The 13,733-nt window shown below is 37.0% G+C and overlaps 1 protein-coding gene across 2 annotated transcripts in view; it reads left to right on the top strand.

Moving 5' to 3' along the window:
* Nucleotides 1-11,761, top strand: part of Map3k2 (mitogen-activated protein kinase kinase kinase 2) — an 82,222-nt gene extending 70,461 nt beyond the window's left edge. The window contains exons 16-17 of one of the 2 annotated variants that reach the window (XM_050134936.1): nucleotides 1,462-1,639; nucleotides 3,021-11,761. In XM_050134936.1, the coding sequence (XP_049990893.1) occupies nucleotides 1,462-1,639; nucleotides 3,021-3,246 (404 nt within the window). In that variant the 3' untranslated portion in view covers nucleotides 3,247-11,761. Of the gene's footprint in view, nucleotides 1-1,461; nucleotides 1,640-2,331; nucleotides 2,991-3,020 lie in introns of those variants that run through there. The other variant, XM_050134937.1, reaches the window with a different exon arrangement.
* Nucleotides 11,762-13,733: the final 1,972 nt, after the last annotated feature.

Here is a 13,733-nt window from a genome sequence, read left to right as displayed (position 1 = left end):
GCTGGCCAGGAGTATTAGTCAATCCTCTTGTTTATGTCCTTGACTCAGGCACTGACACTATAGATGCATGCAGATAACACCCAGCTTTTATGTGTTGTTGGGGGTCTGAATTCAGGTCCTCATGCTTGAACAAAAAGTACCCTTACCCACTTCTTCTTCTTATCTAGTAAGGATAAGTCATCTTCTTATCCTTACTATTTTTGTTCTGCTTTAGCTTTTAGTTGTTTGGTTGGATGTGAGTAATGGGAGCATAAGCAATTCTGTCTACCCTTGCACATATTTGAAAGGGCTTATTTTTAATTTACTAAAATAATGTTTAAAAACCAGAAAACTTTGTTGGGAACCTGACTGCCTATTTTTTCCCCAGCTTCTCCTGTGAGCAAGTATTGGTTCAGTATTGATACCACTTCCCCAAAGATGACCCTTTGTACATATGCACATGTATGTGTAAGGAAAGTGTCGTCTGCTTGTAGCCAGTAAAATCTGGCTTAGTAAGCATGTGTAGTCTCAGTTACTTAGGAAAACTGAAGTAGGACCGCGAGGCTCACCTAAGCCCAAGAGTTCAAGTTGCCAGCATGGCAAGACCACATCTCAAGCAAACAATGAGGTCTGTTTCTTTCTGATTAAATATTCTAGAGATGGTTGGATTTTTTCTAAGTCCTTTTTTACATACTAGATGGTAGGAAATAATAAGCAAGCAGAGCTACATTAGATTACTAGGTTTTGCTGAGAAGGATCCTAGACTTTCCTTTGGAAATTACAGCTGCTAAGGCTGGGGAGATTTCTGCAAAAATAGAAGCCCATGGTGAAGATGGAGAGTGTATGCTCAATGGTCTGTAATGTAGATTGTCTGCACTATTTAGCCTCCTCCGTAGAAGTCATTAAAAGAAGAAAAGTGGTGGTGCATACCTGTAATCCCAATGCTGGGGCAGCGAGTCAGGGAGATCTCAAGTTTGAGGTCAGTCTGAATTATATAGTGTAGCCTTGAATTAAAAATAACAATAGCAACAACAAAAGAACACCTTAAAATACAGATAAGTAATGCTTCAATAATATTGCAGTAGGGGAATGATGCTAGAAATTTTTGATTATGAAGGTCCTGTTGGAAGTTCCTGAGAAGAAGCTGACTTATCAGGAAAAGGATCTTCAGCTATGGACTTCTTGCTTCATAGCAAACAAATGGAGCCAGAGCCTTTCTTGGTGCTTCACCAAGCTTTGTTCTTAGCCCCTTTCCACCTCACCTGCCCCCATTCAATCCAGGTTCTGAAACACCTGGGTAAATGTATAAACAGCAGATGTTAATGCACTGTAGGATGTAAACAGACAACCTAATTTGGGGACAAATTAGAATCTTCAAAGTAATTCTCTGCCACTTATGCACATTCTAGAATGCCAATAAAATCATTGAAATTACACCATTTCTTTTTTTTTTCTTTCTTTTTTTTTTTTTTTTTTTTTTAGGAGCAAATATCTTAAGGGATTCCACGGGCAATATCAAATTAGGAGACTTTGGGGCTAGCAAACGGCTTCAGACCATCTGTCTTTCGGGCACAGGAATGAAGTCTGTCACTGGTACACCTTACTGGATGAGTCCTGAGGTCATTAGTGGAGAAGGCTATGGCAGAAAAGCAGATATCTGGTAAGTTTGGATGTCAGATTTGCCTAGAAACTTACCTTCTTATTTCTACTCACATTTGAAATTGCCAGATTTAAATTATCCTGTGTACTTTGGAAGCAGGATATATGAATTGTAATGTCATTTCAGTTATACCTTATCAATGCTAACTTGACTAAATACTTGAGTCTTTTTAGGAAGGATTTTGTCTTAAGCAAATCAACATTAGAAAGGTCTTATTTCCCCGAGTAACTTGTAGAGTACTCTTCATTGTCAGTGTCTTTAAAAACAAAACAAACAAAAAAAATCAGTGATATCCTTTTTAAGGCACAAAGGTATATTTATAAACATTTGAAAACAGATAATAGCTACCTCTATGAGGGTGAGGCTACAAGTAGGATTGGGGTAAGAAGGGCTATGAGATTAATTGATCATGTCATACCTACCCACTCTAACTCGAATCTTGACTCCTCACCACCACCGTGGGCTGGGACATGTCAGACTCTTCAGACTTTCCATTGCAGGAATAGTTACTTAAAATTTTAAAACCGTACAGTGAAGCAGTGCAGTCATCATGTAATTTCTGTTTATGTGTTTGAAGAACAAGGAGATCTTCATTAATAGCTGACTTAGTTTTGATTGCAACATCAGATTTTCCAAGGATCTTGAATGTCAGTCATATAATTATTTACAATAAATTGATAATTGCTTTACAGAAATAAAAACTGTTGCTGTGGTGGTGGTGTGATGTGGTATTTTCATAATATGCTTAGCTCTGTTGTTTTTGGAAAATACATTTTGGATTCTGGATGATTTAAGGTATCTGCAAGTCTTCCAGGTAAGGAAGAAGAGAAATTATGCTGGTGCCTATACCTCTGGCAAGGGCTCTGTCATGACAGGGGCTGTGTGTTTAGTTGTTAGTGTCTTAAAAGTGAATTAATAAATTACATGATAATTTTAAGTTAGATCATAAAATGGCCATTTCCTACTTCCTAACCAGAAAAATATATTCATTTTTATTTGAAGGCAAATAATTTATAATACTTTTAGTCTTTGTAGGATGGAAACAAAATTATTAACATCATGTTAGAGAATGATTTAAAACAAAATAATAAACTTTTTTGCCTAACCACACATTTGTGATCATAGATAATTATGATATATTTTCATTGAAATGTATATATTGCTCCAGGATTTTACTGATTTTCATGTTTGAATTACAGTTTTATTTAATTAACCTTTGAGTGAAACTTTGTATTTGAAATGAGTAATATTAAACTCTATGGAACTTTTCCCAATTTTTCATTTTCTGGTTAACCAGCTTTCTTTCCTAAAGTTATTGCTTGGGTAATGCTCCTTTTTATATTTATTTATTTATTTGTTTATTTTATTATTTTTTTTTTAGGAGTGTAGCATGTACTGTGGTAGAAATGCTAACTGAAAAGCCACCTTGGGCTGAATTTGAAGCAATGGCTGCCATCTTTAAGATTGCCACTCAGCCAACAAACCCGAAGCTACCACCTCATGTCTCAGACTATACTCGAGACTTTCTCAAACGGATTTTTGTAGAGGCCAAACTGCGACCGTCAGCTGAGGAGCTCTTGCGGCACATGTTCGTGCATTATCACTAGCAGCCGGCAGCTTCTGTGCCTCCACCAGCTCCATCTTCGAGTTCACCTTCTCTCTTACTGCACTTTCCTTTTTATAAAATGAGAGATGGGGAGAAAAAGACAAGAGGGAAAATATTTCTCTTGATTCTTGGTTAAATTTGTTTAATAATAATAGTAAACTAAATTTTTTATATTTAATCTTTTTCTTTACAAGAACTTGAAAGTTTTTTTTTTAAATTTTTATAATGTACTGATGTGGTTCAGAGATATAAAGCACTTTAGTACATAGTTGCTCTTTTTAGTACAAACAAATCATTTGGAATATATAAAGATTGTAGTCTTGCCCTGTATCACTGACATGGGAGACAAGAGAAGAAAGTGATGTACAATTTGTAGTTTTTAGTGATAGTATTTAAATAGATCCTTATTTGTGGGGTTGAGCCTAAACTTGGGTTTAGGTAGGTACTCAACTTAAAGAATATAGGTTCCTTCTTATATCTGTATTCTTTAGAGCCTAACCTCTGTCTATCAAGCTCTTTTGCTCAGTAGGAATCTTGACTAGAAGATGAAAATCTCTAAGAGGTATGTTTGTTAATCCTAGGCAGTATGATAGCCAAATACACTATAATAGATCCATGTTACTGGAATCTATAAACCTTGAGAGATAGCTTCTTGCTTAAAAATACTGTTGTATTTGAAAGCAGGTTACGTGCAGCCAACGACTAAATTCAACTAAAACACAGACGACTGCTCATTAAACATCTGAGCAGCAGACGAGACCACATTTGCCACAGTTGGAATGATGGGAAAACAACCAAGTGTCATTCAGTATATTTTAAACATTGTTTACTTGAGAGGAAAGTTCCCAAAATGAAGGGAACTGAGAAATAATAAAAATTGTGTCTCATATCTTTCTATTTCAAGTCCCTGGTTTCCCATATTTGCAGTCTTTAGCTCAAATACCCATCTGTTAAAGCTCCTGTCATGAAATAAAACCCTTGTTCTTGTGGTCACAGAGTGCTAAGCCAGAGGCCCCTCAAAAGAGCAAACATCAGGTAACACCGAGGGCAGTGGTGGGGAGTCATTTCATTTCACTGGGCATTTGGCAAGGTACTACCTGGTGGGCAGGGGTTGGGGGTGCTGCTAAACAGACTGTAGTATACAAGGACTCCCTTCTCAGAAATGATTCTGCCACACATGGCATAAGTGCCTAGAATAAAAACCCAGTTATAAGCTGAAAGCAGCCATTCACAAATCAGTAAAAACATTTCAGAGAAAAGATGTAGGGCAAATGAGGGTCAAAAGAGTCAGGGATGAACAGCCTCATCACAGCAGATAACAGACGATCCTTTGACAGCTGCTGATTGCACTTGAATCACTAACTCTCACTTTAGAAATAATGAATTTGAGTATTGAACCTTTTGAATTTAGCATCTCTGTATATTCTTTCCTAAAAGTCAGTTCATCCTTCTAGGCCCAGAAAAGTACACCAAAACAAAGTGTTTACTAGCAGTGGGAAGATTAAAACACTGCCAGGTATTTCCAGTGTAAGCCCCTATGAGAGCCATGCCATTAAATAGAAAGACTGAGCTGGAGAGGATCCTGCTGTCTAGTAGAATTATGAGATTTAAAAAACATGAAGGTGTCAGTAATTTGGCCACTTCTAAATATTTCAGCGTATTAAACCAAGTGCTAAGTAGTTTATTTTCCAAAGTCTAGACGCTAACACTCTTCCAGGAGACCCTGAATGGAATTCTTTTCATCAGAAGAGACAAAGATTCTGATTTCATTGTTGTTGTTATTATGTTCATTTAGATACCTTTTAAGTACTTTGCTTCTGAAATTATGTAGATCTGGCATTAATGTATCAAGAGCCTATCGGGCATACCCTGTAATAATTTTTGAAATTTGAAGTAGTGTAAGAGTCAAAGCAGAAAATATTAGTTAACACTTCTCCTGCACACTGTAAAGCAAAGGAAGCCCTTACAAAGACTAAACGTCAGGTGCCTCCCACTTCAGCAAACCTAATGTGTGGGTGTGTTGTAATTTCTTTATCTCTTAGGAGTGAGGACATCTTTTCTACTTGAGCAAAGTCATGGTACCTGGATTGCTGGGGTTTTATTTTGTTTGTTTGTATTGTTGTTTCTTTGTCTCTAGTCTGGTTGTGATTTCCCTTTGGCTCATTTTTGGTCCATCAGGGTAATGTGCAGTACAGAAGAGAGACAAACACTCTTCAAAAAGATACCTGCACACTGGAAATCAAAGCAATTGTTAGCTTTTTTACAGTCTTCTATTTCTTTTCTAAATTCAATAGTAAATAGTTGTATCAGAATACTTTTGCTTTATAAGAAAAATAAAATTATAAAGACTTAAAAAATAGACTAATAGTTTACAGAGTTATTATATGGAATATGATGTGAATTTATTTCAGACCAGTTATGAAGGTACCAAAAACACAATGAAAGTTTATATACACACACATATATACATGTATGTGTGTATATACATACACATACATATGTATAAAAGTACAGACACACACACACACAGTTGTGTGTATATAAAAGCAAATGCTCCGTGTGTGTGTGTGTGTGTGTTTGTGTGTAAAAGCAAACCCTGCTAGAGCCAAAAAGCTCGAAGTAGATGATAGGGGTATGGGACATGGAAGGTCAATAGTAAATTTTTTTAAAAAAAGAATTTTTTTGAAAGGAAACAGTTTTGTCAAAGGAAGTAAAATATTACACTCCTTTTTTTCATGCCTAAATCTTTTTTGTGTTTTTAATGTACAACTGATTCTTTGGTACGGCAATGTTTCTTTGTGGCTGGAAAATGGCCAGACTGCTGACTTTGTGCCTTTAAATGCATTCTGCATTGCCAGTAGCAGACTTCTGGTGCTGGACCCAGATCCACTAGCAGCGTCAGGTGTGCTTCCAGGAAGCACCTTCTGCTTAGACCCTGAGGGATTCAAAGTGGCATGACAGGACTGAGTCAAGTGGAAGACATTTTGCAGTGTAAACAAAAGTAGTTGAATAAAAGAGTTGGAAAACATAACAAATACAATTTTGGATGGATTGGTATTTAAATGTATTGAAGTTTTATGTACTTTGAGGTTTTCAGAATGAATGCCTTGAACAATTTCAGCACTTTTCCTTGTTTACAAAAATATATCTCTAACTTTAGAAACATCTATAACTATTGCCTTAGAAAGTATTAAGAGGCACAATCTACAACATGTGAGAAGTCAAATATTAATGCACATGCTGGACTATAAAAGAAATTAAAACTTTCATTCCAGATTAAACTGAATTGACTTTCATTTGAGTCTTACCTTGTTCCCAATAGAAATTACATAAAAGTAAAGATACATCTTTAGAGTATCTTTCTGCTACTAAGTTCTGACATCGTTCAGGTCTGATATGTACTGTTTCTGAAATAGGGTTGCTATAAAATATGTGAAATCGCTAAGAAAATAAAATCAAACCTGAATAGATTGGCAGGTGACCCAGCATGATGCAGACTCCTTGGCTAATGGCACAGTTCATGCCAAAGGTTTTATTTGGGGTCTGAGAACTTTTATATAAATTCAGCTGGAGTCAACCAGGTGTACAAATATATGTCTTATTTTAATTTGTTTTTGAAGTCAGGGTCCTCACTATGTGGTTCCAGGCTGGTCTGGAACTTCAGTGCTCTGCCTCCACCTCCAGGTGCTGGGCAAACAGGCATGTGCCACTGTACCCAGCTTTGTCCATTTCTTAAAAAAATAGGGTCAATCTTTTTCATTTTTTCCTCAATAATTGTGATGTGTTATGTCATATTAAATTAATATCCTTCAGGAAGTTACAGTCGAGGATGCGTATGGGCAGACAGTTTATGGCATACCCTAACTCTGAAAGTTTAGCAGTGCCCTTTAAAATGCTAGCATTTTTATATGGAATAATAAGGAAGACATTGTTTGGGTAATTGTTGGCTATTGTAGACTCCAAAGACATTAACAAGAAGGATTAGAGTAAGACTATCCCCACATCCCAGGTTAGACAACCTCTCTGTCAGCACCTGTTCTTACTATACAACACAAACCCAGACTGTTCCACCACAATGGGATATTTATTCCTTACCACACTGTATTGGGGTTCTCTCTGACCCTGCTGTTGTTACAGTTTTAATTTGGTTTTAAGGGGGGAAAACCCAAACTTTCTTTTGGGGTGTTGAAATATCCAAAATATTTGATAGAGGTTGAACTCGTGCCAAGTGTTTATTATGCTAGATCAGATTTTTTGAGACCCTATTGTTTTATCATTAAGTTTGGCATTTACTTTTAGATGTAACATTCATATTTATTTAACTTTAACACTGGTTAAACTTCAATGAAAAGCAATTTGTTAATTTTTAGTAGTGCCTTTTTCTCTGTATGCCTTAATTTTATTTTATATCTGTAATCGAAATTACCTAACAAAATGAAGTTTTCCAAAATCACTAGGCCTCAAGAGTTTATTTGGCGTTAGACTGTGTGTTGGTCCATATGTGTTTCTTAATGCTTATTTCTTACTCTTACCCTTTCTACCTCCTCTAAAAAAGTTAGGAGAGAAACAGCAGCATGTGTCTGATTGCAATCTCCACTCGATGTGAAGTCCTGAAATAACTGCAGAAAAGTATTCTCATTCTAAACGACATAGGAAATTAATTTTTGGGTTGGTTACTTCATTTTCAGTCATATTGGCACTGTCCAAGTTTTTGTGTATTATTATTTGGTATGATTTTCATAGAACTAGGGTTGTTGTCTTGCCCTAAAGAACTCCTTTAACAAAAGTTGAGGCAATGAGCAAGAAATCCAGGGACAGCAAATTCTAATCCTTAGTGTTTAGTATTTTGACTAATACTCTAGCTTACTGTTATGTGAAGTGCGTGGTGTGTGTGTGTGTGTGTGTGTGTGTGTGTGTGTGTGTGTGTGTGTGTGTGTGTTTGTGTGTTTGGAGCTGGGGCAGGGGTAGGAAGGAAGGTGTAGTTAGTTGTTCAGTTAGATCTGTCTCTATTCTTGGAAGAACAACTGAAAATGTATGATCTACTAATTTGGGGTGAGAATAATCATCCTCAAGTAGGCATGCCAGTATATTTTCCGTAAGTAGTTAGTACAAATGATTGTTTAATAAAGGTATTTATTGTAAATTGCCAAGCTCTTAGTTGCTAAAAGTAGCTGAAAATTCAATTTGTGTGCTTGTGTGTATAATAATTAGCTTATATATAATTCTTAAATAGAAAATATTCAATCTTAGATATTTCTTCATGAACTTTTTGGAATAGAAATTCTGCCAGGCATTATCTAACCTAACCAGCTTCCTTAGCTTACCAAGTCATTAAAAGGAAATATTATTATACCTCTTTTTGGTTGGCTAAGGAAGGCGTGCTGTGATGTCACTGTTCCTACTTCATAGTCATCTTTAGTGTTGCTTTGACTTCTCTCATCAACTAGACAGGATGCATTAGGAGCTGTGGAAATGCCAGGACCATCCATTCAGAACTGGAGATGGCAAGCTTTCAGGAGAACCTAGACAGGTCTTTTGATAGAGGTACTAAGTGTAGTCAAGGTTGAGCGTCAAGGGAGGAGTCATAGCTTGTATCCATTGCCTGTATACAGTCTTATATAATTCTTCATGCTTTTTGTGTTGTGCATTTTCATAGTCATAAGGTATTAGTCATAAGGTATTGTTTCCTAACAGCAAAGACATTAAACAAGAGAATACTCCTGTCCTTCTGCCTGATGATGTTTGTTTGTATCTCAGTCTGTATTACCAGAATCACTTTAAACCAAAGCTTTTGTATTCCCTGCACATATAGCCAAAATGATTAGTCCTGTAAATCTGCCCATGAGTAAACTAGTAGGAGATAAGTGGTAGAGCAGACGCCAGTAGGCTTTGTATGCCAATCCTTCAAGGAAAAGGACAGGTGCTCAGTGTTTGCATTTAGACATGCAGAATTTCCTTAAACTATCATGAAGCTGTATAGATACTGCAGACTTAAGTTCGTATGTGTGCCAATCTTATTAATGTCATTTGACCACTGATGTATGTAGATTAGCATTGACATCTGATTCCTCAGATTGGTGGCTTATTTTCTTTATAGTCTCTTAACATTTATGAGCTTGTGTTTGACTTAAAGGGACATTTCGACAATGTTGTGAAGAAAAGTAGGTTATGAACTAAAGTCTGCTTTGTGCCATAGACATTTTGGAACATACAGAAGCATCTGCTCTCTGTTCTTTAAAGCTTACAGAATTTGTCCCCTGCTTTGAATTTCTGAATCTTGTAATGCCAGTTGAGAAAAGTTTATAACTATTCTGAAAACCACTTTTGTGTTCATTTATTTGTATATTTTATAACTTCTTAAAAAAAAAACAACCCTGTGTAATCAGTGATTTTAGCATTAGCATTACTTAGAAGGGAAGATAAGTACCTGTATGTTAAACTCTAGTAGATGCTTCGACTCCAGGATGTATTTGATAGGTTCTCATTTTTCCAAAGAGTCTTTTTCCCACCTGTAGTAAGGAGAGTAGACTGGTGGGAAGCTACAAGCCAGAAAGGCTTATGGGCAAAAGGAAGTGGGCCAAACTTCTTTAAAACAAATAATTTTGGTTTTTTTTTTTGATAATTAGTAAGTAAAAGGTTTACATTTCTTCTATTGCTGTTGATTTTTAAATTTAACCTGCATTCTAAAATATCATAACCAAGTTAATACCAAAAAATACTTTTAATGTCTGACATCTCTTATATCTCATGTGGTTGTTTTTACTCATTGTAAATAAACTTGGATAAATTTGAAAATAAACTTTTATCTTACAAACTACGATTATCAATTTGTAAATTTACCCTTTGACTTAATGTAAATTTAAAATGTATCCATTAAATTCTCTATATTTAATGTATTATTTTCAGCAAATGTTTTTAATCTCAGTTGAATACTGGGCAGTTTATAATTATGTATAAATATTTTATGTTTCTTATCAATGTTGACTTTTTTGCACATTTTCCAAACATTTAATTTGTACACTGATTTATATGACCAATAATTGTTGAGTGTCTGAGGATCATGTGTGTGTGCATTGAACTACTGTCTTCGTGTTTGCACTTCTTCCCAGATGTAGCCCTCAGTTACTACGCTGCTACAACACTTAGTAGGACCTTCTTGCTTTTGCAGAGTTACCTTGTGTGGTTCTGTCTTTGTCGAGGAACTCAGGAGTTCAGTGTTGCGTTCTAATTTTATCCTGTATTCTGAATCAGTTCCTAGGTTGAAAGTATTCTGTATCAAGAGATATGTGTTTGTCTGGAGATGCCCTTTTCTGTGTGTAGGCACATGTATATATCTTAGTAAATTCTTATTTTCATTTCATTTCTACAATTTAAAGAACTTTATGATAATTAAATATATGTAAAGGCTTTCTCAAAAATTATTTACTATATATATACTATATTTTTCATCTGGCTGGTCAAAATTATTTTTTAAATTTTGGTTTTAACCATTTAAGCATTTGTAGTTCCAAAATCAGATACAGATTTTGCTTAGAGCTCAGTTAAAATACTCTTGCAACTAACATTCTTTTGGGGGTTGGGGTGGGGGATTGTTAAACAGTAGCAAAACACACTCCACAAATATGGCATTTGACCTCTCGGAGCTGTTAAAAATGTAAGAAATTAAATTGTCTTGAAGACATGTCAAGATTTTTATATTTCCATTACTTTAGGCCTGTCCGGCTTTTGTTTTTGAATATTTCCTTTATTTCCAAGTTTTCAGGTTTTAATTTTTCTCTTACTGAGCAAAGTTAGACTGAGTGTATAAGACAATGCATTGGCATATTGTGATTCTTCACAGTTGACTACCATTGTTAGGAATCTCAAAATACGCGGTATGTCTTTATACTGTACTGTGTGTTTTAAGCAACTGGCAGAAAAAGAGTTGGAAATTAGGTTTCCCATCTGACAGTGTTTCTGTATTCAGTGTTCAATGGAAGCCTTCTAAAATATGTGGTGTTATAAATGATCTGTGTTAGGAATAAAGCCCACGGTTGAAGTTGACTATCACTAAGATTATTAAGTTGAAAGGAACCCATGTGATTAGAACCTACCAGAAGCCAGACACAGTGTAGTATGTACCACATTTCACACACATTTTGGGTTTGTTGTTTATTCAAAATTGTGCTTGTAAAAATGTGTAAAATTTCTTGAGTTTTATAATTTCTATGTATTTTTCTCTTGCTGGTAAATAGCTTTTTAAAAATTTAATATAAAAGAAACCATGTTTATATTTTGTTAGTGATAATGACTTTGTTTATATGGCAATTTGTGTATTATTGACACATCTTTATTTAGATTTGTCATGCATGAAGGCCTGCGATATTTAGTACAGTGAGACATACTTTTTCTTTCCTGTTCATCTTTGGACGGATTGTGGTACAGAGGCTTACTCTCAGTAACCTTCTGGACTATGGGATGGACATAAATGATGGCACTTTGAGTGTTAATAAAGCTGGTATTTATTCCCACTGTGATTTGTGTCTACAGATATGTTCTTGGACATAATGTGTCTACAAAAATTCTGTCTTGCTTGCTTGCTCTTTGGAACACCTAACAGTTACCTAGAAACTCTCAATGTCTGAGCCTGTAATGCCCACAAAGCCTCTTTAGTAGATCCTTGTGGAGGTAAGATGGCCCAGACTGAATGTAGCAGTGATTAAAAACAAACAACAGGCTGGGGAGCCAGGTCAGTGGGTTAATGTGCTTGCCCCACAAGCCTGGGGACCTGAGTCCAATCCTCAGAGGTGGGGGAAAAGCCAAAGCAGAAGGGGAAGGGGATTCAGATGCCACTTCAAAAGGAAAGATGGGTGAAAACCAGGCAGTCCTACAGCCCTCATGAGTCTCAACTCCATTTGTGGGGTTTGGTGAGGTAGTGATTCCTCTGGCAGATGGGCCAGCATAAGAGTGAATTCCAGTTTTGTCACACTGTATGACTCTGGATACTATCTGAGAGGAACTCTATTGCTGGGTTTTAATAAACTGAAGGGGACAGGAGACAGGAGGCTGATGAAGGTGGGAAAATGCGAAGGGAGAGATAGCTTTGTCCATGGTGGTCTGAAAGCAGATCTCAACTAGCAATAACCCTGGAGTGGGGAGAATCAAATTTTGGAAACATCTGTTTATGGTTCACTGTTCTAGATGCATTTGATAGCCACAGCTGAGTTCCTCCAACAGTATGATCAATAATACTCAAGTGGCTTTGAAAGTATGAAGACAGGTCCTCCGTCTGGATCGATCTCAGTGCTATGCCTACTTCCACACTCCCAATGGATGTAGGATCCTCTCCCTCCCCACAAGGATATGATCAGGAAGTCTCCAAAGGGGGGAGACCTTGCTCAGCCCATAGAATGCAAAGCTGGTAGAGGCACAAAGAAGGAAAATAGCCACTGTGAAGACTGCTCTCATAGACACAGGACACATTTTTTAAATTATTTTTTTTTATATCGTGTGCATTGGTGTTTTTCCATGGGCGTTAGGTTCCCTGGAACTGGAGTTGCAGACAGTTGTGAACTGCCATGTGAGTACTGGAATTGAACCAGGGTCCTCTGGGAGAGCAATCAGTGCTCTTAACCACTGAGCCATCTCTCCAGTCCTGTGAATACATTTTCAATATAGATGCAGTAGCAGTATAAACCAAAGGGAACTAAATCCACTAATTCTGCTGACTTTTACTTCCCCATGCTTGCTTGGTGTGTGTGTGTGTGTGTATACACCCATTAATGCAAGAGGCTGATGTCCAGTGTCTTCCTCTATTACTGTCCTCCTTTCCTCTTCACCTATAGAGGCAGGGTCTCTCACTTAAATTCAGAGCCCAGTGATTGGGCTTGCTCCAGGAGCCTACTGTCTGCTTCCTTCATGTCATTATTAGAAGCAGTTTACTTGGCTTACCTGTTTTTGAATTTTGTTTGTTTAGATTTATTTGTATGAATGCATGTCCACCTCATGTGTGACTGGTGCCTGCAGAGGTGAGAAGAAAGCCTTGGATCCCATGGAACTGGATGTAGGGATGGCTGTGAGCCACCATGTAGGTGTTGGGAAGCAAACCAGGCCTTCTGGAAGAGCAACAAGTGTTCTCGGCCATGAAGCTATCTCTCCAGCTTTTCCATGAGTCTTCCTTAGCTCCAAATTCTGATCCTTACATCTTTGTCGCAAGTGCTTTCTCACTGATCCATCTCCCCACAGCTCCACTTCACCTTGTTTAGTTTGCAACAGGAATTTTCACTAATTGGAGCTCATTGGCGAGACTGGCAAGCCCCAAGGAGCCTCCTCTCTCTGCTCCTCAGCGCCAGGACCACAGCAGTCTAACGTCGTGCCTGCACTAACATCACGCCTGCCCCACTTATGCGGGTTCTGAAGATCCTGCATCAGGCTTCGTGCTTCTGCTCAAGTACTTTTACCCGCTAACTTATCTTCCCAGCTCTCTTTTAAATTTTTGGTTGCTTGTTC

Source organism: Alexandromys fortis, unplaced genomic scaffold (genome assembly GCF_014885135.2).
Source record: "Alexandromys fortis isolate MF-2015 unplaced genomic scaffold, M_Fortis_MF-2015_v1.1 scaffold_25, whole genome shotgun sequence".
NCBI classification, from domain to species: domain Eukaryota; kingdom Metazoa; phylum Chordata; class Mammalia; order Rodentia; family Cricetidae; genus Alexandromys; species Alexandromys fortis.
Note: the sequence above shows the minus strand (reverse complement) of the source record. Positions and strands in the feature narration are given on the sequence as shown.